The sequence below is a fragment of the Panthera leo genome, chromosome E1, assembly GCF_018350215.1.
Source record: "Panthera leo isolate Ple1 chromosome E1, P.leo_Ple1_pat1.1, whole genome shotgun sequence".
NCBI classification, from domain to species: domain Eukaryota; kingdom Metazoa; phylum Chordata; class Mammalia; order Carnivora; family Felidae; genus Panthera; species Panthera leo.
In genome coordinates, this window is record NC_056692.1 from 40,197,990 (window position 1) to 40,223,669 (window position 25,680).

General features: G+C 55.7%; 1 protein-coding gene across 5 annotated transcripts; it reads right to left on the reverse strand.

Moving 5' to 3' along the window:
• Window positions 1–24,931, reverse strand: LOC122206520 (junction plakoglobin). 5 transcript variants are annotated; one of them, XM_042915812.1, is made up of 15 exons: window positions 24,543–24,931; window positions 13,801–14,010; window positions 11,861–12,120; window positions 11,405–11,643; window positions 10,466–10,667; window positions 9,511–9,655; window positions 9,297–9,400; window positions 7,299–7,637; window positions 5,943–6,098; window positions 5,637–5,756; window positions 2,630–2,780; window positions 2,397–2,518; window positions 1,532–1,571; window positions 1,122–1,287; window positions 1–801 (listed from the first exon to the last, which is right to left on the reverse strand). In XM_042915812.1, exons 2-14 carry the CDS (start codon window positions 14,003–14,005, stop codon window positions 1,136–1,138), a joined length of 2,235 nt encoding a protein of 744 aa, XP_042771746.1. In that variant the 5' UTR covers window positions 14,006–14,010; window positions 24,543–24,931; the 3' UTR covers window positions 1–801; window positions 1,122–1,135. The 5 variants fall into 5 exon arrangements, with proteins under 5 accessions (XP_042771746.1, XP_042771741.1, XP_042771745.1 ...); XM_042915807.1 differs by having other exon boundaries at window positions 13,801–14,013; XM_042915811.1 differs by lacking the exon at window positions 24,543–24,931 and adding an exon at window positions 24,459–24,503 and having other exon boundaries at window positions 13,801–14,013.
• Window positions 24,932–25,680: the final 749 nt, after the last annotated feature.

The following is a 25,680-nucleotide window of genomic DNA, read 5'->3' on the forward strand; positions in this document are numbered from 1 at the left end:
TAACCAAAAACATAAAGCGATAATAATAAAACTCTCCGTTGGGACCTCCCCCAGCCCCCCACACCCACGTGCAGGAGGTGGTGGTGGGTTCGAAACAGGAAGGGGAAGAGAAAGCCCCTCACCGCACACCAGAGGGGTCAGCCAAGAGCACTTCTCAGGAGTCAGCTAGGGTGGTGGAGTGGGTGGGACGGGGCGGGATGGGGTGCCAGGGAGCTGTCCCCAGAGCTCCCAGGAAGGGGCCAGGTCCGGTTGAGTGTCCTGGAGAGAGGAGCAGGCAGTGTCCTGGAGTGGGGGACTCACTCTCCGCGTCTCCATCCCATCTCCTTGTCGGTCCCTGAACTTTTCAAGACAAGCTTTGGATTCTGGGATTTGGGGCCTTGAACCTGGGTCCTGGACACCCCAGGGGCTCGGAACAGTCGGTCGGCTGGAGTTCAGTGAAAAAATCAGGCCCGGGGGAGGAACCAAAGCTCTGTGGGGCCCAGGCTGCTGGAGTCAAGCCGCCTGGGCTGGGGGGTGGGAGTGGGGGTCGGGGGGTGATTGCCAGGTGGGGGAAGAGAGCAGGTGATTGAGTCTAAAGCTTTAGTTCCGGGGCCACAGAGGTGGGGAGGGGGTGTTGGGCCCTGGACCCACGGCCCAGGACAGAAAAGCAGGAGCAGATCACCATCCCAAGAAAGACGCTACAGAGGACCTCTGGAGGCGTGGGGTTCGGCAAGAAGTCGCAGCCCCGCTCCCCTGGGCTCAGGCACTTTTCTGTCTCGCCCCATCGCCTGCACGGAGAACCTCTCAGATGAGGAACCGCACCTGGGGGGTGAGGCAGACACAGAGAGGTCAGGGCAGGCCTCTATCCCCTAGGAGCTCGTCCCCCCCGCCAGGTCACCCACCCACTACCCACTAAGGGGCAGGACTCCCCACCCCCTCAAGATAAGAGAGTAAGGTAGGCCACAGACACCTTCCTTGGCGGGTGCTCGACAGCAAGGGACCCACATTCATTCCCCCCCCAAAAAAGAGCCAAAGGTTCCAAGGAAACATGAGAGGGCCTCTTCCATGAGAAGCAGGTTCCAGCAGGGGGTGGGGGGGAAGCGTGTCTCCACAGCCTGCAGGCACGACAGAGGGCACCGTACTGGAAAGGAGCCAGCTAGGCCAGCATGTGGTCCGCCGCAGGGTAGGGGGGCCTCAGGCCGTCGCTGTAGGTGTCGATGGGATAGTCTCCGTCCATGTCCATGTGCATGTCCAGAGGGTCCAGGGGCACGTCACTCGAGTACATGGGGCGGTAGGTGGCATCCATGTCTGGGGAGGAGAAGGAAGGAGGACCTTCTAAAGTCTGTAGACCACCCTGCTGGACAGCCCTCCATCCATCTGCCGTGGGCCTGACCCCGTCCTCAAACTCCCACATCAGGGGACCTCCACGGGGATATCTGTGGATTCTATATGGTGTCTGCCACTGGGGACACAATGCCCCCTTCGCTCACACCCACAGACGTCCCACGCCCCGGGCTCTTGGGGGTCCCTGAGGAACTCTGCACACACTTACCATCTGCGTAGGGTTCATTGATGGGGATCATGCTCTGGGCCTAAGGAAAGAGACAGAGAAACATTGAGGGAAGGGAGAAGGGCGGAAAATGTAGGCTCTGGGCTGGGGGTGGGCGGCTGGAGGTGCTTCTAGAAAAGGGGGCCGGGGAAAAACAAAGACCCCTTGAAAGAACAGAGGATGGAATGCGGTTATTCAGTGCCTCCGTGGACCCCTCCTGTCAGGCACCTCCTGAGCGTGGAAGGTCCCACCATTCATGCTTGGGGGCACCCACAGAACTAGAGCAGCCCTGGGGACGGGAGTGGACCCGGGATCAGGGCAGCCGCTAGCCTATAGAGCACCTCCATGCAAGTTAGAAAAAGGCACCCTGCCTCAAATGCTTAGAATGTATAGTGTGGACAAAATAAAATTACCATTCTGGCAGGTCAAAATCAGAAAGACAGTTCAACCTATTACTTCCGTCTGCTAGAAATTGTCGTGGATGATCCAATTATAAAATAAAAATCAGGGTGCCTGGGTGGCTCAGTCGGTTAAGTGTCTGACTCTTGATTTCGGCTCAGGTCAGGATCTCATGGTGATGAGATCGAGCCCTGCCTGGGGATCCACACTGAGCATGGATGGAACCTGCTTAAGATTTCTCTCCCCCTCTCCCTCTGCCCCTCTCCCACTTGTGCGCATATTCACATGCACTCCCTCTCTCTCAAAAAAAAAAATAAAATAAAAATTTTAATTAAAAAATTTAAAGAAATAATTACAAAATAAAAATCTATGAGGTAGACAGTATGACAGGAGCCCCCTTAAAAGTGCTGTCTTTGTGCAGTGTGCAACTTGCACAACCAGACGTCACAGTCCAACCCAGGATACTCACGGCCTCCCAGGCAGCTGGGTCATGCTTGAAGAGGGAGTTGGTGAGCTCCACAGACACACGCTTACGATAATCTGGGTTCTTGTCCTCAGAGATGCGGAACAGGACAGCGGCAGCATAGGTGGCTGAGCAGAGAGGAAAGGAAAGACCAATTCAGGTGCCTGCCTCCACTCTGGCTGGAGGACTAACACTCAGCCCTCCTCTGTTACCCCCTCGCCCACAGCACAGCCCCTCACCTGTGCCCTCGTTGCGAGAGTGCAGTAGCTCCATGAGTGGGGACGAGGCCCCCTCGGCATCAATGGCATCAGCTGCCTCCTTGTCCTGGGCCAGCTCACACAGCACCCCGGCGGCTACACGCTGGATGTTCTCCACTGATGAGTACAGGAGCTGGGCAGAGGGCATGCAGGGTGGGGAAGGGGTGGAGGTGGATGAGGGGTAAGGCAGGCAGGGGGCAGCCTGCCTCCCAGCCCTGTCCATCTCTGCCTCCCTTCTCTGGATTTAACACAAGCTCATACCAGAAAGGGTAGAAAGTCTAAGAAAGGTATAAAGAAACAGAAAGAAAGCCAGCCATGATTCCCCACCCACATACAACCTCTCTTAATACACTGGCATATTTCCATCAGATTTTTATCACAGTCCTGTTTTTTTATCTATAATTTTTTAAGTTTATTTATCCATTTTGAGACAGAGAGAGAGAGAGCGTGTACACATGTGCACATGAGCAGGGGAGGGGCAGAGACAGACAGAGAGAGAAAATCCCAAGCAGGTTCCGCGCTGTCAGCAAAGAGCCCCATATGGGGCTCAAACCCATGAACTGGGAGATCACGACCCAAGCCGAACCTGAGTCAAATGCTTAACTGACGGAGTCACCCAGGCACCTCATTATCTATAAAATTTGATCTATAAACATTTTTGATGTTTATTTATCTTTGAGAGAGAGAGAGAGAGAGAGAGAGAGAGAGAGCAGGGGAGGGGCAGAGAGAGAGAGGGAGACACAGAATCTGAAGCAGGCTCCAGGCTCTGAGCGGTCAGCACAGAGCCTGACGTGGGGCTCGAACTCCCAAGCTGTGAGATTATTATCTGAGCCGAAGTCGGAGGCTTCACCGACTGGACCACCAAGGCACCCCTAAGATTTTGTTTTTAAGTAATCTCTACACCCAACGTGCGGCTCAAACTCACAACCCAGAGATCAAGAGTCTCATGCCCCACCAACAGAACCAGCCAGGCACACCCCCCCATAGCATGTATTTTGATACTTTGATTCCTGTTTGTTTGGGGGTTTTTTTTTTACCTAACATTGTAGCATAAGGCATTTTCCTACATTATTAAAAAACATTTCCTAGAAATCTATGAGCTCATATTGATAAGAGAAAAAGAGTAATGCTAAAAAGCAAAACAATAACAAAAACAAAAAAAACCCATTGGTCACAATAGGAGGTCACAACAGTGCCAATCCCTCACTCTGAACTCTAAAGGGAAAAAATTTCTCGGGGAGCCTGGGTGGCTCAGTCGATTAAGCATCCAACTTTGGCTCAGGTCAGGATCTCACACTTTGTGGCTTTGAGCCCCAGGTTGGGATCTGCGCTGACAGCTCAGATCTTGGAGCCTGCTTTGGATTCTGTGTCTCCCTCTCTCTCTGCCCCTCCCCCACTCACACACGTGCTCTCTCTCTCTCTCTCTCTCAAAAATAAACATTTAAAAGTAAAATAATAAATAAATAAATAAATAAATAAATAAATGGAAAAATTTCAAAAGCAAAAATTCATTAACATTGCTATATATGGCCATATGATACAATGGCCATTCTTTTTTATTTTTTTATTTTTAATTTTTTTTTTTAAATTTTTTTTAATGTTTATTTATTTCTGAGAGAGACAGAGACAGAATGCGAGTGGATTAGGGACAGAGAGAGAGGGAGACACAGAATCCGAAGCAGGCTCCAGGTTCCGAGCTGTCAGCACCAGAGCCCGATGCGGGGCTTGAACTTACAAGCTGTAAGATCATGACCCGAGCCGAAGTTGGGACACTCAACCGGCTGAGCCACCCAGGCGCCCCATGGCCATTCTTTTTTAAACCATTCCCTTATCATTGGACATTCATTTTGTTTTCAATTCTTATAAGTAACATTGCGATTGTTGGCTATAGGTATACATTTCCGCCACATTTTAAATTAATAAATAATTATCCCATAAGACTTGTACTACTTAGTCAAAGGATATGAATATTTTCAGGCTCTCTATATAGATTGTAGAACTGCCTGCCGGAGAGGTTTTATCATCTTCTCTCCTCACCGGCAGGATATGGGACTGCCTATTTCATCACATCTTTGCCAGCACAGGGCACTCCCGTTTTTTTTCCTTTGCCAGTTTGATAGTGGAAAATAGGATCTCACTGGGAATGTGAGCTTCTCTTCTTTAAACTCCTGGGGTTGGGCATGTTTATGAGCCACCTGGGAGCTGCTTCTGCCTCTGCCCATCTAACCCCCGGGGTCTAGTATTAATGAGCTCTTTTATATGAAGGATATTAGACTCTTGTCTATTGTGATACCTGGAAACATTTTCCCAGTTTGCTGTTGATTTTTTTATTTTTATTTTTTTATTTTATTTATTTTATTATTTATCTTATTCTTTTATTTTGAAAAAGAGTATGAGTGGGGGAGAGGGGCAGAGGGAGAGAGAGAATCTTTTTTTTTTAAGTTTATTTTGAGAGAGAGAGAGAGAGAGAGACTGTGTGTGTGTGTGTGCGTGTGTGTGTGTGCGTGTGTGCGCGCGCGTGCATGAGTGGGGGAGATACAGTTGAGAGAGAGAGAGGGAGAGAATCCCAAGCAGGCTCTGTGTTGTCAGCACAGAGCTTGACACATAGCTTGAACTCACAAACAGTGAGATCATGATCTGAGCCGAAACTGAGTCAGATGCTTAACTGACTGAGCCACCCAGGCACCCCTGTGTCGACTTTTTAACGCTTTTTAGGCTGTTTCTGACATATAGATGATTTTAGTGGCCATGTGGTTGAATCTTAAGCTATTTTTTTTCACTTGTGATCTCTTCCCTTGCTTTTGAGTTTGGAAAGCCGTTCCTATGCAGGGATTTGCTAAGTGGTCACTCCTGGCGTGGCCACTTTCCTCCAAACTCCTCCAAACACCTCTTGACGCCTGGCCCAGAGAGGCTGCCAAGCTCCCCCTTTCAGCAACGGGGATGCGCGGGGACTGGAGGAAGCTCTCCTGCCTCCCTGCCCCAGACTCACCTGCACAAACAGGGGGATGGTGTTCAGCCGGAAGATCTCCATGCGGTTCATGGGGTCCCGGGCGAGGATGTGCAGGGCTCCGGCACAGCCCTCCACAATCTCCTCCATCCTCACGCCGTCCTGCATAAGAGGAGGCGGTGGGACATTGCGACAGATGGCCCTTGGACGTGGCCGCACGCCCCCACCGTGACGATCTGACAAACCTCACTGGTCCTCAGAGTGTGCATCCACCACAACCTGCCTCCCCGTTTACACACACGTGCACACACATTCACAAAAAGGCCACTCCGACCCCTGGGGACTGACCGTGTATGGCTGCTGTGTGCCTGCAGCCACGTGGCGCTGGGCATCCTGGTGAGCCTTGACCAGCAACTGCACGAGGCGGGGAATGACCGCCGCCTCCTGCAGAGGGGCATGGTTGGCTGGACACAGGGCCAGATTCCTGATCAGGCCGATGGTTGCCTGACAAGCAAAAAGGACAACAATCAGGGACATTTCTTGGGCATCTGGAGAATCCCAATTTCCCAGCACCATCTCCTCCTTCCCTTGTCGTCTCCGTTTGCCAGACCACGAGACCACTCCCAGCCCACGTCCCTTATTCCATAGGATCGGTGGGTGCTCCTGTCTAACTCTAACAGCCCCTGCTAAAATGAAACCCCATTCCAGAACATGCTACCAGCCCCAGGCCCTGACTCTCACCCTTGCCCCTTCTCTCAGTACCCCTTCTCCCCCAGACACCCGAGTCTTACCCCTTTCCCAGTAACTCCCAAACCCTGCTTGGTTGACCCCCAAGCTTCCTGCTTTAGTGACACTCGTATTGTGATCAATCCTCAGTGAGGCCGCTCTGGGAAGAAGCCTCCTCCCCAGGGCCCCCGTCTCCCAGGGGCCACTCTGGCCTCCCAGGGTCCCTCGGGTTCTTACAAAGCAAGCTCTCATCTCATCTGACTCTCAAAACAAGCAGCCAAGAGAGCAGGGACAAAAATCACGAGAGCTGGGGACGTGAGCACAAGGTAGATGACCTGCCAAGGTCACTCTGCCACTTAGCTGCTAAGTCAGACCCTCCCCCCACCTCGGGCTGGCAGCAGGGACCAACCCACAGGAGGGGCCACACACTACTGCTTTTTTTCTCACTATGGATTTTAAAAATTCAGTGTGTAACTACTTAGAGGCATTCTTATCTGTACTGTCAAAACTGTCTACAATTTCGCCAGTGGGAGTCCCTGCCAGCTGGCCCTCCTCTACCCGGGCAGCAACCTACAGAGAAGGCTGCACCCCTTCACGCCCTTAATCCCTATGGCAGACACTAAGTGTCCCCCCACCCCCCAGAACCCTTTCTGCTTTTTGTCTTTTTAGTATCCCTTCTGAGTTGTAGCGGGACACAAGCCCTTCAGGACACATGAGGCTTTGCCAGCTTCCTTGTACCTAGACGTGGCAACGTGATCAAGTTCCAAACTGTGAGCCGAAGCCACGCGTCCCGTGGACCAGCAACATTGCCTGGGAACGCGTTAGAAATGCAGCGTCCACCATGGCCATAGGCGGCCACCCCAGCCTATGGACTCAGGGCCCATTAGAGCGGCTTTGCCTGCACTGATTGGGCACCTAATCCCGACGGCAGAGAGCTCCTTCCCCTCGCCCGGCCCCCACGGCGGCCACAATAGGTACCTTGACCAGCGGCCACTGGTTGGGCTGGTTGAGCAGCTTGACGATGGCCGGGATGCCGTAGTTGAGGCGCACGGAGTTCTGGGCCATCTCGGCCTCCGGGTGACGGCTGGTGAGGTGGCGCAGGGCGCAGACCGCAGGCTCCGTGATGTCGTCCTTGTCGCCGGCACGCAGGATGGCGTGGATGAGAGCCTCCACGCCGCTGTTCTGGGTCACCAGCGTCTTGTTCTTGCTGTTGTTGCACGTCAGGTTGGACAGCGTGCCCGTGGCGCAGGTGAGGACATTGACGTCATCCACGCTCAGTTGGTTCACCAGTATCTTCAGCACACTCTCCAGGCCCTCCTGCGGGTTGTGGGGGAGGCAGTGGAGAGTGAGGGGGGATCCCCCACTCCCAGAAGTCTTTCCCAAATACGTCCGAGGGCAGCAAGATGAACTCACGGTCTGAAGCCCACCCAGCTGACAGCCACTGGGTCCTGCCTGCGTGCCCAGGAATCTTCATCCCTGTGATTCTGCCGACACCCCACGGGAAGGTGGTACTATCAGGGCGGTTGAGGGGCTTGCGCACAGACCCACCGCCGGCGGGCCAGCTCCAAAGCCAGGCCTGACTCCAAGTTCGTGCTCTTCCCTCCACGCCCCTCCTGCCCCTCTCTGCATCCTCAGAGCCAGGCAGGGCCAGGAGGAAGTTGTTGAGGAGGCCACATGCCTTGGTGGCCCAGCTGACCCATTTTTCCCGGCTTCTCATCTTTCTGGGCCTTTGCTGCTGCCCCCTCAGCGGTCCCCAGACTAAATCCACTTTCAGGAAACATTCCTGCCCCAGAAGCCGCACTTCTCCCAGCGGAGCCACGTGGGCCTTGTGAACAGAAGGCCCCCAGGCTCTGGGATGACAGTTCTGGGTTCAAATCCCATCTCTGCCAATTTACTAGCTGTGAGCGAGGGCCATCATGTAACTCCCTGGGACTCTGTTTCTTCACCTAACCAACTGGGTCTCACATTCTACTCCAGTTGTTGAAAGACATAAGCGAGCCAATGTGCACAAGTGCCTAGCAGAGTCCAGCAAGTGGCCAGAGCTGAATAAACAGCCTACGGATGGGGGTGGGGGCCTCTTAGGAACGGTAGTCAGGTTGGAAAGGGAGACCAGGAGTCTTGTCCTAAAACTGCATTTTTCTTTAAGTTGTGTTTTTAGCCAGCAGAGGCCCCAAGCTGTCTCTTGGTGTATTACTGTTCCTCGCCACCGGGTCTAGGTCAAAACTATTCCCCTGGTACCATCTGGGAACGTGTGGCTTAGGAACATCAGTGCCTTCATCTATTCTCCTTCCTGAATCTTTTTTTTTAATTTTTTTTTTTTTAATTTTTAACATTTATTTATTTTTGAGAGACAGAGCATGAGCAGGGGAGGGAGAGAGAGAGAGAGAGAGAGACAGAATCCGACGCAGGCTCCAGGCTCTGAGCTGTTTGTTAGCACAGAGCCCGACACGGGGCTCGAACTCACGGACCGCGAGATCATGACCTGAGCCGAAGTCAGACGTTCAACCGACTGAGCCACCCAGGCGCCCCTAATTTTTTTAAATGTTTATTCATTTTTGAGAGAAAGAGAGAGACAGAGACAGAGACAGAGACAGAATGCGAGCAGGGGAGGGGCAGAGAGAAAGGGAGACGCAGAATTCAGACAAGGCTCCAGGCTTTGAGCTGTCAGCACAGAGCCCGATGCAAGGCTCGAACTCACGAACCTCGAGATCATGACCTGAGCTGAAGTCAGACGCTTAACTGACTGAGCCACCAGGGACCTCTCCTTCCTGAATCTTTAGCAGTGATTAGAACCTTAAGCTAAAGGGATGAGGGTCTGAAGGGTATTTCCAGCCTCAGCCACAACAGGGCAAGACTGCGAGGCCTCAGGCCTCCCACGGTTCCTGAGGTCAGAGTCCCAGACAGGAGCGTGCATGTGGCAAGAGGGGAGGACAAGGTGGCTGAAGAGGTGGACCCAGGCCCGAACGCCTCCCTCACCTGTTTGGTGGCCACGTCCGAGAGATTACGCAGGGTCCAGAGGCAGTTCTGTACGAGGCGGGGGCTGTTGCTTGTCAGGTGTTTGCCCAGGGCCTGCATCCCACCTGGGGCACAGAACAGGGGGCATGTCAGCCACAGGGAGCATGGCTGGCCAAGCCTGGCTGCTGGACAAGGCCTTCACCCCGCCCCTCCTGGCCACATGGGCCATACTCACCAGCCTCCACAATGGCGGGCTTATTGCTGGGACACACAGACAGCACCTTGAGCACGCGGCTGGTAGTCCAGAGCAGCTTCTCATAACTGTAGTTGCGCATGATCTGCACAAGGGCCTGGGGTCCTCCGTTGGCTAGGATGATGAGCTGGGGTGGCGGGGGAGACAGTGGAGAACAAGTGTGAGACAGACAGGAAATACGACAAGGAACAAGGAAAGGATTGGGGGTGACAGAGCTGTCATTACTGAGCTTCAGCCAAAACCCGAATAGCTTTTGTGACTGGCAAAGAAATCCAAAATTTTGAAAAAAGGATAATACACAATGCTGACAAGGATGAGGTGAAATGGTACTAACATACACCACCAACAATGACATTGTAAATAATACAATCCTTTCAGAAAACGATCTGGAAACCTGGGTAAAAGCTCAGAAACATTAAAAATCCTTCGCCCCACTGATGAAAAAATTTTCTATTCCCTGGGAAAAGCTGTGTGCCCAAAGATGTTCGTTACCGCACTGCTTATAAGGGTGGAAAATTGAGAGCAATCTAAATGCCCTCAGAAAAAAGTCTCGGGCCTCCACTTAATGAGATGCTATTTGCCCCTACAGAGGGTGCTTTTGAGGATGATACAGCAACAACAAACAAAAAAGAAAACGTAGGAAACAGATGCAAAGTTGCACATTTGCCATGACTACAACCACGGACAAATATGCCCACAGGATAGCACTGCAGGAAGCACGCGGAGACAGCAGTGGCTGTGTGAGGACGGTGCCTTTTTTCCTTTCCTTTTCCTAATCCTCAAAATATTTCAGTTACATAATGAGACATGTACAGCTGCATGTACTCATGTATTTAACCTAAAAATGGTGAGGGGGCAGTGGCCGGAAGCTGCAGCGGGACAGAAGGCGATGTGCGGGAAGGCTGCGGCTCTCGGCTGGGGGCGGGGCGCAGCCCACCTTGCTCTCCTGGTTGCCGTAGGCCAGGAGCTGCAGGCAGTCGGTGGTGATGGCCAGGAACTTGGGGTTGTTCTTGTTAAGCAGGGGCACCATCTTCTGCAGCCCGTCTGCCAGGCGCACCGCCATCTTGGCGCCCTCCTGGTAGAGCAGCAGGTTGTGCAGCGTGGTGATGGCGTAGAACAGGACCGACTCCACGGGGGAGCTGGGAGGGTGGGCAGGGGGTTAACAGGAGTCGGGGCCCTGGCATACATGCAAGCTAACCTCCCCCAGGAAGCCCTCCCCTTACCAACACCCCTGTAGACATAGCCCTTTACTAAAATCTCTTTGTCCCCTGAGCCCAGCCCCACTCTTATGCATGGAGCACACAGCACCATCCCTCTCCCCACTGGGAGACCACAACTCTTCCTGCTTCTGGGCTCCTAGCCCAGTGCTGAGTGCCTAGTAGGTCCCCTGGACATCTGTCTCTACTAACTAACTACCATATGGGAGGCCGTGTGCTAGAGAGGTCTTGCAGAGGGGGGGTCAGAGTATCTCCAACCTCGAGGAACTCACAGCCCAGGATGGAGGTAAGGAAAAAGGCCAATCAATATTAACAGGATGGGAAAGATAAAGGTGGCAAGGGCCTTTGCACATGCTGTTCTGCCTGGAATGGCCTTCCCTTCACCTACACAGGCTAAGCCCCACTCATCCGTCAACCGCCTGCTGCTAAAGTGCACAGTGTCTCGCGGCTCTGAGAAATCCTGGACAGACCTCTGCCCTAGCCTATACTGTATCCTAATAACTAACGTGCCAGTTACATGCCTGCCTCCCCTGCTGGGCTGTGAGTAGCTGAGCACCAGGACTGGGCATGGTTCTCTACCTGGCACATAGTAGGGCTTCAGTAAACGTCTGAAAGGGAGAGGAAAGCCCCAGTATCCCACAGCAAGCAGGGGCAGTCACCTGAGCATGCGGACCAGGGCAGGGATGCCGCCTGACTTGAAGATGGCAAGGAGCCCCTCGCGGTGGTGGGAGAGGTTATGCAGGATGCTCGTGGTGCAGCGGGCCGTGTCCAGGTCACTGGTGTTCTGCATCGTACGCACCACGGCTGCCACCAGCTGGGGTGAGCCCATCAGCGCCCGCCGCGACGCCTCTTTCTTGGACAGCTGGTTCACGATCATGGCTGCCTTGGTCACTACCACCTGAGCGGTAGAAGGAAGGATGGGAAAAAGTGAGCAGACAGGCCGGGCTGGCTGACACTGGAGATGGAGGGGCCAGGTGACCCCTCCACAGAGCTCGGAGGGACCCGGGTCAGTCTTTCCCCGCTGATGGGGCCCCAGGTAGGGCCATCCCCTGCAGACACCTGACCTTTACCCCCCTCTCTGCCCTGCCCCCACCCTGGCCAGGCCCCTTACGGACCGGGTCCTCATCGTTGAGCAGTTTGGTGAGTTCGGGCAGGGCCCGGGTGGCCAGCTCGGCGTCGTCCTGGTAGTTGATGAGATGCACGATGGCTGACTTGAGCAGCTGGGACGGCTCGGCCAGCCGCTGCAGGTTGGTGGCCTGCCCCTCCACCTGGGTGGCCAGCAGCAGTGAGCTGTCTTCACCTGTCACGCCAGGACACATGGCCTCCCGCACCCGCTTGGCTCTGGCCGTCGTGGACATCTGGTACTCCAGGTCTCCTGGGGGCCAACGGGCAGGGACTGAGCTGCAGGAGGTGGGTTGGGTGGGGGGACACTGGGGAGCAGGGCAGGCCTTGCGGACAGCCCACCTGGGTTCTGTGGCCTCGCTCCCCACCCCCGCCGACCAAAGCCCCAGGACACCACTCGCAGTCCTGCCTCTAACAGAGGGGAGGTCACCATCGCCTCAGTTACATCAGCTGTAAAATGGAGTGCCACCTGTTCTGTCCATCACAGGGAATTCTTATGGGAATTAAGTGAGATAATAGTTGTAAACTGCTCTGCAAAGAAAAGATGTAGTGCAAATGTCACTACAAAACCGTGAGTGAATATTACTATTCATAGGAATAATTAACATTTTTGGAGTATTTCCTATGTGCTTAGCTGTGAATTAAATGCTTTCCTTATATTTTCTCAGTTAGTCCCACCATAACCCTACAAGATAAGTACTATTATTATCTCTACTTTACAGATGGGGAAACTGAGGCACAGAGCGCTTATAGGAGCCCAAGCTGGGGTGTGAACTCAGACAGCCTGACTCCAGAGCCCAAACCCCAACCCAAGGCCCCTCCCTTAACAATCAGGTCGGGGTAGCATGAGACAACCTAAGTCTCCTTTCAAGTCTGATATCTCATGACTCTAATTATATCCTCATCATCTCTAAAGGAGGCAACTCTCCCATTACATAGGCTAGCAAATAGAGGCCCAGAGGGCCAGCCAGTATCATACAGCAGATCAGAGGGAAAGTCGGGACTGTGGATTTCAGAAAGCAGGAGGTGGGTTCTCAGCTCAGACTGCAGGTTCCATCCATCCCTGGGTGGGTCCAGGAGTCCCACAGATAGGTGCCCACGCTCCCCAGGCAGCCCTACCCTGGCAAGTGTCCCAATGCCCTGGGGGGAGACAGGCGGAGGCTCCATCCCCCAGTTAGTGGGGGAAGGAGACACCGCTGGGCTTTCCCACCTGGGTGCTGTACTTGTAGCTGTCAACACCACGCCCTGGCTGGCCCTGGCTGGCCCTGCCAAGCCTGCTGTCCGGGAGGAGACCCCCAGGGGCAGGGGCTGAGCTCCACCCACACGGCCCACCCTATACCTTCCCCAGCTCCCACAGCTCATCCCGCTCAATGTTCGGAGCCCTGAGGACAGCTGCAGACAGCAGTCCTAGGGCTCGGATACTCCTCTCCCCGAGAGAGGCTAGTACCCTGGCCGGTGTGGCATCCCCACTCCTAAGCCCCAGAGCTCAGAGCCAGAAGCCAGGTTGTCACCCCCCACCTGGCCTCAGCCTATCTACAGGTCTCCTCCTAACCCCACCAGGGGCCCTGTCTCCGCATCAAACTTGAGGCTCCTGGAACAAAAGGACCATCTTCCCCTATAGTGCAGGGGTCCCCTGAGGGCAACAGTGATGCCTCCTCATTATACTGTAAGTTCATTGAGGGCAAGGACCACACACCTTCAGACAGGCGGGCAGAGTCTATGCTCCCCTCTCTGTACTAGAAGTTCAAGGAATAGGAATCTGCCTCCCTCTCAGATGGGGGCACCCTGAAGTAGCTGTGCCTCCTCCCTCAGAGGGGAGGCCCCCTAAAGTCTGTCTCCTTTGGCCCTGACTTCCCTCCAGTGTCCAGGCTGGTTTTCTGCTGAGATATTTCGATGTAATAGTTTCCATGAAATAGTCCCCAGGGATCCTGACCTTGGCTCTGGGGCACCTGAGTGTAGGTGGTGGTCTTCTTGAGCGTGTACTGGCGCCCGCAGGCCTCATCCTCCTCCATGATGCCCTTGCTACTGACCGAGGGCACACAGGTGTTGGCCCCCGAGTGGATGCCAGAGTCATAGGTGTATGTCTGTTGCCACTCAGTCACCTTGATGGGTTGTTCGATCAGGTTCATCACCTCCATGGTGGCTGCTGGGGACACAAAGGAGGGGCAGGAAATCAGCTGGCTCCAGTGAGGCATCCCATCATCTGGCCCAGCCCCCAGCTTCAGCCCATCTGCAGGCCCAGGGAGGGACCACCCACAGTAGGATACCCAGGTGTGAGTCCTGGGCTTCGATCTCTGACCTCCAGCCCAGGGTGGAATGAACCCCATGGGGAGTGGGGCAGTAAGAGCAGTTGCCACAACCCAGCCCTCGGCAGGCTCACCTTGCCGTCCCTGCCCAATGCTCCCAGAGCAGGAGGCACTCGGGGCCTCCGGCAGCTTCTGGGGTTCCGCAGACCCACCCCCACGCACTGGGGCTCCCTGGGAAAGTCTGTGGTGAGGCAGCTGCACTCTGAGCATTGGACAGGAAACTGGGTGGGGCAGGGAAGCAGTCAGACAGGTTTCTCTGGAGAGCCCCGGAGGCTGCTGGGAGAAGTCCAAGGCTCCCTTGGAGACTCTGGGATCTCAGGATCTTTCCTGAAGATGGGGCAGGATCACAAGTGATCCCAGAGGCCCGAGCCCTAAGACCCCTGTCTCTCCAGCACCCCAGTTCCTGCCAGGCTTTTCCAGAATTCCGTGCCCCACTGACCGGTTCAAATAACAGCCACATACCAATTCACCTCTCCGCAGAGCCCAGCCCTCGTTTGCAAAATGGGGTAACAGCACCTCCCTCGCAGGTTGTTGTGAGGCCCAGATTGGTGAAGGACCCAGCCTGGTGCCTGGCACGTAGTAGGTGCTCCGTGTTGGCGGCCACGGCCATGTATCAGTGCTTCCTCTCCCTCAGGGATGTTTTCCCATTTCTAGTCTTCCTAGAACCCAGGCTAGAGATGAGGGGTGGGGCAGGCCTCAGGAGGGGTCACTGCTTTTCAGGCACCCCTCCTGCTCTTTGCAGGGACTTGGGGACCCTTGAGGTTAATGAATCGCTGGCCCTACTCTGTTCCAGGGTGGTGAATTCCCACTTGGCCCACTTGGCTTCCCTGCCTTGGGAGCTGATTCGGGAGGAGAGGCGAGGCAAGGCGTGCTCCGGTTGAGGGCCGGCCTTGTGCCAAAGCTTTCACTGATGCCTCAGCCCCACAAGTGGGTTTTGAAGCATATGCTCTGCCCCCGCCCCATTTACAGACAGGGAAACTGAGGCTCCCCAGGGGGGGTGGCACAGTGGAGAAATGGCAGAGCTGGGACCAGGCACGGGCTGAGTGACCCCCAAGTCTGTGGCCTTTGCACACACAGTGTGGCCTCAGACAGCAAGCAGACCACGGGCCAGTCCACCCATGACAGTGGACAGTACTCAGCACCTCACGGGACTCTGGTCCCGTCGTGATGGGGGACCGGGTGAGGCCAAGGGTGGTTCAGCTGGTTTAGCCTGACCCCACCCCAGGAACAAAGATCACCAGGGATACGTCTTCCCGGCGCTACCCTCGAGGAGGAGGCTGACTGAGCCTTCGGCCTCCCTGCCTTTTATGGCGACATGGGCTCCTTCCCTGCCTGTGAGCACACCTGGGGCAGGCAGAGGCAGGAGCCAGCCCAGCTCCCAGCCGCCTCCTCCTCTCCTCCCTTCACCCCGAGTGACTCAGAGTTTCGAGCTGACAAACAGAAGCAGGCCCAGAACACCAGACAGCAGGCTCCGTGCCACCAGATGCACCCAGCTGCTTCCCAGGCCTCGGCCAAGTGTGGCTATTTCAGGAGGAGCCCCCTCCCCCGCCCCCACCCTAACCACACACCGCCCAGCGCTCCTGCCTTCCGGGGTGGGAGACAGAAAGAAGAGAGAAGTTTGGAGGAGCAAGCTTGTCACTGAGCCGCCATCGGGGAGGAGAAACCTCCAGGGAGGGGGCAGGGGACATCCAAGCTCTGCAGAAAGAAGGTGAAACCGTATCAGGATATGCAGTCGCGTTAACCCTGTAAATGCCACCACGCGGGGGCAGAGGGCTGAGCGGACATCTGGGCACTGAGCCTCAGTCAGATCTGCTCCGGGCAAACTGGAAATCTCCAGTCCTGATCAGGAAGAATACCCCATCTGAGCCAGAAAGAGCCCCTCCCCAGCAGAGATCGCAGCCTACCCCTGCAGCTTCTGGGCCCGGGCAGGGGGTCGCGGGCCTCACCCTGAACCTCAGGAATCAAACACCCTTCCCTCGCCACCCCCATATCCACCGGGACCACCAAAGTCAAGGCTGGCCATAGGTGGGGCGTTTTGCCAGCAGGCCTCTCACCACCCCTCCCAGCTCAGGCTTGGAGCCAAGAGAAGCTGAGGGCTGGGCAGCTGCCCAGGGCCAGAGAGGGGCCACACGGAGGTCAAAGGATCCATGGGGGAGGGGACACTCAGCTGCTTTTACTATCAAATGAGTCTCATGCTTGCCTCAAGGCTACCGGGCAGGCATTTTATTGTTCCCAATTTCCAGCTGAGAAGACTAAGGCACCACACTGAGAAAATGGCAGTGTTCCTCTCAAATCCAGGCCTGCCTCACTGCACACCAGCCCACTAAACAGGGCAGCTCCCTTCGCTCCTAACAAGGGACCTGGGGAAAGAGGGACACCCTGCAGTCAAGGAGGGGCAGCCAGGCCCAGGTGTAGAAGAGAAGGCGGCCCAGCTGATCTGGGAGGAACGCTGATCCCTAAGATTCTGGGCATAAGGAACCCCGCTTCCCACGACCAACGAGAAGGCCGAGAGGGTGGGCAAGGTGAGAGTCGGGACACAGTTCAGAGCGGACACACTCCAGAACTCTTTTGGAGGAAAGGATCCGGGGAGAGAGAGCTACTCCGGCAACAGGAAGGTCTAGAAGTCAGACGGCGCAGGCAGGACAGTCAACCCGCCCCCACCTTTCTCCTCACCGACTCCCAGGAGAGGCGGAGGAATGAATTCTCCCACAAGAAGCAAAAGTGCCGCTTTGGCAGTTCCCAGGGCGGAGGGGGCCGCACCCAGCCTGGTGTCGCCCCTCTCCGCCCTGGACCTGGAGTGAGACCCGCCACAATGCCCCTGGACAGAGCCAGGGTGGAAGTGGGTGAGACAGACATGGCCCTGCCCACGCACTCAGGCCAGAGATGGGCAGCGCCAGACACAGGGCGGTTTTCTGAGTTGCATGGGGGGCCTTTGTTGAGCAGCACGATCTATTGTTGGCCACACAGGAGGCCGAGAAGCCGGCTCAGAGGTCACAGGGTGGGGTGGGGGACAGTACAAGGGGCAGGAAGAGAAGCCTGGGCCCTGGATGGGGAGTGCAAAGGAGCCTCCCTCCACTGGTCTACACTGGGTAGGAATCTGCAAGCAAGCTCTGGACACACCCTGCCCTTCATTCCTGCTTCCTCCCCAGCATGGTCAACCCAGCAGGCCAGCAGTAGGCACTCTAAGTCCAACACGGTCCCAGTCCCAGCAGAGTGTGGTCCAGTCCGGGCATTAAAAACAACTGCCATCGGCATGATCTCACAGTTCGAGAGCTGGAGCTCCCTGTTGGGCTCTGTGCTAACAGCTCAGAGCCTGATTCCTGCCTCAGCAGGAAGCTGTGACTCCTTCTCTCTCTGCCCCTCCCCCACTCACGCTGTCTCCCAAAAAATAAATAAATGTTAAAAAAATAAAAATAAAAATAAATAACTACCACCGGGGCGCCTGGCTGGCTTTCAGTGGAGCATGCGACTCTTGATCTCAGGGTTGTGGGTTCGAGCCCCACTTAGGGTGTAGAGATTGCTTACAAATAAAATCTTTTAGGGGTGCCAGGGGGGCTCAGTTAGTTGAGCATCTGACTCTGGCTCAGGTCATGATCTCACAGTTCGTGACTTCAGGCCCTGCATCGGGCTCTATGCTGACAGTGCAGAGCCCTTTTTGGATCCTCGGTCCCCCTTTCTCTCTGCCCCTCCCCTGCTTGCACTCTCTCTCTCAAAAATAATCATTAAAATAAAAAAACAAAAAAGAAAGAAACCTCTTTTAAAAAAATCTTTAAAGAAAATTTGAAAACAAAAAACTGCCACCAGAGCTACCTCAGGCCCCTGCCACCACCAGCACCGCCATCGCCATCGGGGTTGGGCTGGGCTGGGCTGCAGGATGCCAAGTGTCACTAAAAGACCTGGGAACGAGGATAGGAATGGGCCGCCCAAGAAGCGTGCTGGAAGCAGGCTTAGACACACTGCACGAGGGAGCTAGAAGTGCAGGCAGAGCCCTCCAGAAGCTCCTTGGGCCAGTGGCCACCATCCTATGCAAACTCCCATCACGGGCTCAGACAGTGACAGAGGAAGGGGGCTATGGGTAGGGCAGGAGAGCATGTGAGTCAGGGAAGGGGATCCATCCATCTGGCTGTGTGCCCATGGGCAAGTCGCCCGATTTCCTTAAGCCTCATATTCCTCATCTGCAAAGTAGAGATGATCAAGCCGCCCCTTTCTTCAGACTGTATGTGGATCGTGGATCTAACACAGCCGTGACCATGGAAGCCCTCTGTTGGCGGTCAAGACCCAGGGAGGCCTTCTTCTATTAGCAAAGCAAAGAAATGGCAGAGGAGGAGGCCAGCAGAGTCGGGCCTGCTTTTTGGGACCTGAGAGCCAGGACCCAGGGAGATCTGCCTCCCAACCCTAAGCCAGAGCCCCGGGGTGGGGTTGGGGGGCTGGGTAGGAGGAGTTATATCCGGTCTGGGAGAGGAGGCCAGGTGGAGACACTGCTCTGCCCTCTCCCCTCTCCCCAGTCACATGTGCTGCTTCCTGCAGCCAGGGGCGGTGAAGCCAGTGAGGCCTGGACATTCCCCACATAGCAGCCCCAGGAGAGGCTGGGCTGAGCAGGGTCACAGCCCCCACCCTTCCCCACTGTCTCTGACTCCAGCAGAGATTTGACCAGCCGTCCCAAGCAGACAGAAGCAGACCCCAGAAAAGGCCAGAGACAGACATGACTGCTTCCCTTGTGAGCCCTGTCTACCTCATCGGGCTGGGACTTCTCAACTAGGCCTCTCCCCTCAGACTAGGGGCTCCAGGAGGAAACACCCCACCAGACTAGAGGTTCCTTAACAGAGACTGCGGTCTCTCCTTTCAGAATGGTCGTCCCAAGCTGGCAGAGACCGAAACGGGTGCCACCTATGGCCAGGGCCCTGGGGACAGGACAAGACAGAGGAGACCATCCTCCCGGATGCTTCCAGAGGAAAACCCTCACTTCCAGTCTGGAGAACAGCCCAAGCTGCTGCCCAGGACTGGCTGGGGGTGGGGGAGGCTCAGGTCAGACCGTCCCAGCCGCTGTTTGTTTTCTTCCTTCTGGGCTCCTTCCCAAAGCAAACAAACCAGGGTGGGGAAATGAAGGGAACTTGGAGGAGAGGGAAATGCGGGGCCAGGTGGCTTGGCCCTGGGAACCTCCGGGCTCCCCCCCTGGAGAGGGCTCCAGCTGGGGCTCCGGTCTCTGCTGGTGACCCTCTGAGGACAAAAACCTAAACCAGCGGATGACCCCAAACCGGGGCTCCTGGGAATGGAAAAATACTTCACCCAACCTCAGAAAATAGCCAAGGGTGGACCTGCGCCAGGGACCATATGGCACACAAGTGCCCCCATGGGGGGACTCGGGCAGCCCTGACCCCAGCTGGTATCCTCTCCTTAGGGGGTGGGTCCCTAGGGTTTCATTCTGTGAGGATCTGCCCCCCCCACCCCCGCTGCCCCCACCCCCGACCTTCTCCAGGAAGTACAGGAAAAAACCCACTATTAGTTCCCTGTTCTGCATTTGCTGGAGAAAACTAGGATTCGGAAGAAGGTTTGGTTAAAAATGTGTTATTGTAGTCAGAGCATGAGATCATCAAGATCGAGGCTAAGGAGAGGATGCTAAGAAAAAGAGAAAGGAAAGAAATGTTAGCGGTGGGATCATGGGTGATTTTTTTTTCTTCTTTTGTAAACTTTTCTAAACTTTCCAATTGTTTTTCACAATGATCAGATATTACTTTTTCAATCAAGAGGGAGGAGGACTCACATGGACCAAATTCCTCCTCACCCCCAAATAAGAAGCAGACTGATTGCCCAGTGTCATCCTAACTCTCCCTGTCCCTGTCCAGGCCTGCCACTCAGTCCAGTGTCCCCACAGTGGGGAAGGGATGCAGACCTGTTAAACCCATACTCTGTGGGTCACAGAAAGCTGAGCTTCCTGCCCTGAGGTCCCCCAAAGGCTGAGGTGCCAGGAGGCTGAGCAAAGAGCTTTCTCTTCAGGCCTGGCCAAGGAAGTTGCTAGAAATTGAGGCAGTCCATGCCCCCAGACCTCCACCAGATTCAACCGTGTCCTAAGAGAGAGGCCTCAAAATGTCACTTGCAGGGACACAAACCCGGGTGACCTGGCCCAGCCACACTTCTCTTTCTCTTCACAGGAGTCACAGGGCCGGCCGGCTCATGGATACCTGTCCCTCTCACTGCCAGGACTCTCTCTCCCCAAAGACACAAGACTAGGAGTTTCCCCAGGGACCCCTGCAGACCTCAGACTGGCACCAGAGGTACTGACTCCTGCCTGCCCTCTCTCCTGGGCAGGACGGCCCCCCTCCAGCTCCCGTAGACAGAGCCCTGCTTCATCCTCCTCAGAGAAGAGTCTATTCTGATCTTTCATTGCTCTCTCTCACTCAGCAATGCAAGATCTCATCTCTAACAGACAGGAAGTCCTTCCTCTTGTCTAGCCTCCACTCCATCCCTAAGAGCATCAGTCCCAATTGCTCGTGTCCCCAGGGGTGATGGAAAACTGCAAGCCTGGCACCCCCTTTATAGCATCAGCCGGGGCTGAGATCACTCTCTTTCCTTCTCGGTCACATCAAGTGCCCTCAAACTTCCATTCTCCAGGATCAATAATCACCATGTCTTGGGTCCCCTCTGGAACTCAAGAATCCAGAAGCCCAGTGCTGATGACATTGGAGCCCAGGCTGCACCCACACAGATGGAGGCCCCATTTCCCAGGCCCATCCTGGTGTCAGGTGCCCAGTGGGCAGAGGTGCCAGGAACCAGGAAGCTCTGAGAGGACCGTGACACCAGTGCCTCCCTCAGGGACCAAGGCTCTGGCTGACCCCACTCCCATCATCAGAAAGGCCCGCCTGGCCCCTCAGTCACCTGGCCCCAGAGCAGCCTGGCAGCACGGACTGGTACAATCCTGCAGGACGTGGCCCAGTCCTAAATCTGACTCTCATTTCTGTCTACTCTCCAGGGATCAGCCCTCCCCCCCCTTATCTTGGCACAGGCCCAGCCCCCAGCAAAGCAGGAAGCCCCACTTCCTCTACAGGGACAAACCCAGGACAGCTGAGGGTCTGGCCCAGCACAAGCCCAGAGGCAGCAGCAATTTTGACCTCTGTCTCCTCTCTCCCCCACCAGCCTCTTCCAGACATGGCCACTGCCCCTGGCCTTGGGGAGATAGCCCCCTCCCCCAGGAACTAAAACCCAAGCCAGGGAGGTTTCAGAGGGCTGGAGGCTAGGACATGAGTCACCCCCTCCTGACCAACCTGCCCCCACCTTCACCACCCACACATACCTTCCTGGGTCATTCAGAATTCTCCTCTCCCCAAACTCCCAAGCAGAGGCTCTCAAAGACAGATCACAGATTCATCCCAGGGCTGCAGTGGGGTGATACAGCAGGATGAGATCTGGGCTTGGAACCAGAGGATCCAAAGGCTAGTCTTGGCCCTGCTTGGGTCTCGCTATGCAACCTTGAGCAAGTTACTTAACTTCCCTGAGTTTCAATTTCCTCATCTGCTGAATAGGATAATGATACCTGCCTCTAGGGATAGTCATGAAGTGAGAACAGTTGATGAAAGTGCTTGGTATCTGTAAAGTCCTCCCTTACTTTTTTAGCCACCATTTATCAAGTACTTATTGGGTTGATTATTCCCATTTTGCAGAGATCACTGAGGCTCAGAGAGATGAAGTGACTTGACCAACACCACACGGGTTAATGAGTGACAGAGCTGGGATTCAAACCCAGCTCAGTCCACGCCCAAATCACTGCGCTCAGAACCGCCCTACTGTGACATCTTCCCAACTGTCCATGGACAATCACTCTGTCTCATTCTCAGGTGGATCCTCTCTGCAACCCCTCATCAGTACCTGCCCCGGGAGGGAATCCTTCCTACACACAGCCCCGAAGCCCAAACAGAGGCTCCAGAGGGCTGGAGATGGGGGCGGGGCTGGGGCTGGGTAGAGAAGGCTCCTGTCACCCAAGCTAGGGCTTGATCTAGCAAGAAATGACTAATGGGGGGAGGGGGGGGCGCCTGGGTGGCTCAGGGGGTTAAGCCTTGGACTTCGTCTCAGGTCATGATCTCACAGTTGGTGAGTTCAAGCCCCAACGTCGGGCTCTGTGCTGACAGCTCAGAGCCTGGAGCCTGCTTTGGATTCTGTCTCCCTCTCTCTCTCTGCTCCTTTCTCACTCATCCTTTCTCTCTCTCTCAAAAATAAATAAACATTAAAAAAAAAAATGACTAATTGGGTCCTACCTTTTCCCCCCTCTACCTCCCATCCAGTGAATCACCAGTTTCCACCAGGTACCCCTAGAGATACCTCCTCAGTATTATCTTTTCATCACAGCCACAAACCAGATTAGCTAAACTAATCATTTAACCGATGTAATTATAATGCCTGCCCTTCCTCCACTTTGGCCCACAGAAGAGGGAAAACAGGTTATTTTTGCCCAAATTCCATCTCCTTGTGGTTCCCCAGAGGTACACTACCCACTAGAGCAAAAGAATGGGTTCCCTCCTCCGCCTCCCCCTAACCCAGGGCATTCTATGGGGGCTGGTCTGACCCCTTCCCACTGCCCCAACTACAACCACCAGAGAGGTGGTAGGTCTTCCCAAAGGAGTTAGGCGAAGCAGCCCTGATTCCCCCAATACTCCCTTCACCCCAGGACCAAGGGAGAGCCTGGCTTTTTGTATTTCCCCTCTGTTCCCCAGGAGGCTGGCATCCAAATCCCTACAAAAAGACCACACTTTAGATTTTTAAAAACCAGTGCTGAAAGCCTGGTGATCTCCAGCTCTGCCCAGGGAAGGGGTTCTCAGGAAACCAGGGTGAGGGCCCGTGCTCATGTTGCTCTCCTGAAACCTCCCCCTGCCCCCATACCTTCCTCCTGTCCCACTTTCCCCACGCAGCTCTCTCAGGAAGGAATGGCTGGGGAACGGACTGCAAAAGCCTCCAGAAGGAATGCACCTTCAAAATCCAGAAATCAAATGGAGACCAAGCCCCAAGCTCCACACTCTTCCGCCTCAAAACCCAGCCAGCTATATCACGTGGGGGGATGGGGTAGAGGAAAAAAAGGCTAGAACAATCGCTCCCCCCCACCCTCGTCAATTTGGCCCTGCCCTGCCCCACCCCCATTCCTGGGGAGGGGGGCAAAGCTGGGGAGAAAGCCACTGGCGCCGGCCTCAAGCGAGGGGGTGTGGTGGTCCCCGGAGACAGGAAGAGAAGGAAGAAGCTGCTTCCCCTTTGCCCCCCTCCCCCCACTGCCCCCTCGGGCCCCAGGGGCCCAGCAAACAGGATGGATGTGGGGGCAGGGAAAACAGGGTCAGAGCGCAGACACCAGCCCCGGTTCAGCTTGGCCAGCTGGGAGAGGAGGCCTTGCCCCAAGACGGACCCCCTAAGCCTGGGGAAAGCCCTGGAACAAGGAGGCAGGAAACCCCGCAGTGAAAGCCGCCGTGAATACTTCCTCCTGGAAAGTTTGTTTGGGGTGATTTGTTTCGACAATAAGAGGTTAGAGAAGAAGAGTAGTCCCGTTCCCCTATCGACACTCTGGAAGCAGCAGCTACTGGAAACTGGGCCAGTGAATTTTCCAGCCATGCACGACCCCTCCGCCCAGACCCCAGTCCGAGCCACGGGTGCCAGACACCAGCTGGGCGCGGAGCCGGGCCCCGCGCCAGTCCCGCTGTCATCGCATCCCACCTCCGCCGGCGCAGCCCTAACACGGCACCCACCGGGGCGGAGGGAGTCGCCGCAGGTACAGTACCGACGAGGCCCGGGAGCTGGAGGGCAGGGCCTCTGGACTCCGTGTGCTCACCTGCTCCGCAGGTGGGGCCCGCGTCGCTGGGAAAATGTGCGCTCGGCCCCCACAGTTGGGCAAGCCGGGCGCAGACAATAGGGCCCCACCCAGGCCTGGGGGAGTAGAGAGGGAGGGAAAGCGAGGATGACGCGTGAGGTGGGGTGAGAGTGGCCCCAAAGACACCAGCGGCAGCAAGTTTCCCGAACTGTGCATTCCTGACTACAGAGTGAGCCCTGGGACGCAGACGAGCAGGGCAAAGTCTCCCTCGCCAGCGTCGGGGCGAGAGTCGGGGACGCGGCGTCGGGCGAGCTCCACGGGCCCCAGGTCAGGCGCGACCCCACAGCCACCTGCGCTCATCCCTCCCCGCCCTTCGCAGATCTCCAGCTCACGCAGCCCCCAGCGCAATCGGCCCGAACCTCGCGCCCCCTAAGTGGCCGCGCCCAAGGGTCCCAGCGCGCCCCCTGCCGCCGGTGCAGGGTGGCGCTCCCCGGCTCGCGCCCTCACCTGCCCCGTGACGGCGGGGATCGGCCTCTCGGCCGCTTGCCGCCCTTCCCTCGCCCCAGCGATCCCTGCCCCGATCGTCCGCACCTGCGTGTGGAGCCTGGCCGGGCTGGGTAGGGGTCGGGCCGGGCTGGGAGCCGGCGCGGGCAGCGAACTGAGCTCGGCGCGCTCGGGCGGCGGCTGCTCCGGACTCTGGCCAAGGCAGCAACTCAGTAACCGAACAAAAGGCGAAGGGACCTGACAGCCAAGCCACGCCTCTCGCCCCCTCGAAGCTCCGCCCCTAAGGAAAACGCCCACCCGCTGATGAGGGTTCACTGGCTGCCTCCCCTGACTGTCCCATCGAGGGGCGGAGCCTCACGCCCAGTTCTCTTCCACCGCCGCCTCTGTTTATCCGCTGGCCATTGGCCCCAGGGACTGCTAGTCGGCTCTGGGGACGGCCTCCAACTTGAGGTTCCATCCGCACTCCGCACCTATTGGCAGACAGAACGTTACTTCCTCCTGATTGGACAAGGAATTGTCAGTAAGACTAAGGAAAGAACAAATGGGGAGGATGGGGTGTGTCTTGCCCCACCCTAGCTCTGAGCAGGTGAGACTCATTACTCTCCCCTTCCCCCTACCTGTCCAACAGGTGAGTCAGGAGGCGCCATGGGAAAGGACAGACGCCTTCACAGGGCAGCCAACTCAGCGTCAGGCATGATGCTTCTTTGGGCTTATTCACCCTTGCCACAGAGTGGTAATAACATATTTGTATAGCATTTCATAGGCTTTTTTTTTCTGGGTTGGGATTTTTCCCCCCAAATATGGAGCGCTCATGAGATTTAGCATTAGGAGGCCTGGGTTTGGGTTCTGCCACTTAGTAGCTATATGATCGCAAGCGAGTTACCTTCATCTCTCATCCTGTTTCTCCTCATCTGTAAAATGGGTACATTATCTGGATCTCTCTCATGGGGGGGTGGGAATAAAATTAAGGTTTGTGAAATCACTTGGACGACTGCTAAACATTAGAATTTAATGATATGGGTTGTTGTGTTTTTTTTAGTTTATTTTTGAGAGAGAGAGAGAGAACCAGCGGGGAAGGGGCAGAGAGAGAGGGGGACAGAGGATCTGAAGCAGGCTCTTCGCTAACAGCAGAGAGCTGGATGCGGGGCTCGAACTCAGGAACCGTGAGACCATTACCTGAGCCGAAGTCGATGATCAACTGAGTGACCCACCCAGGCGCCCCTAA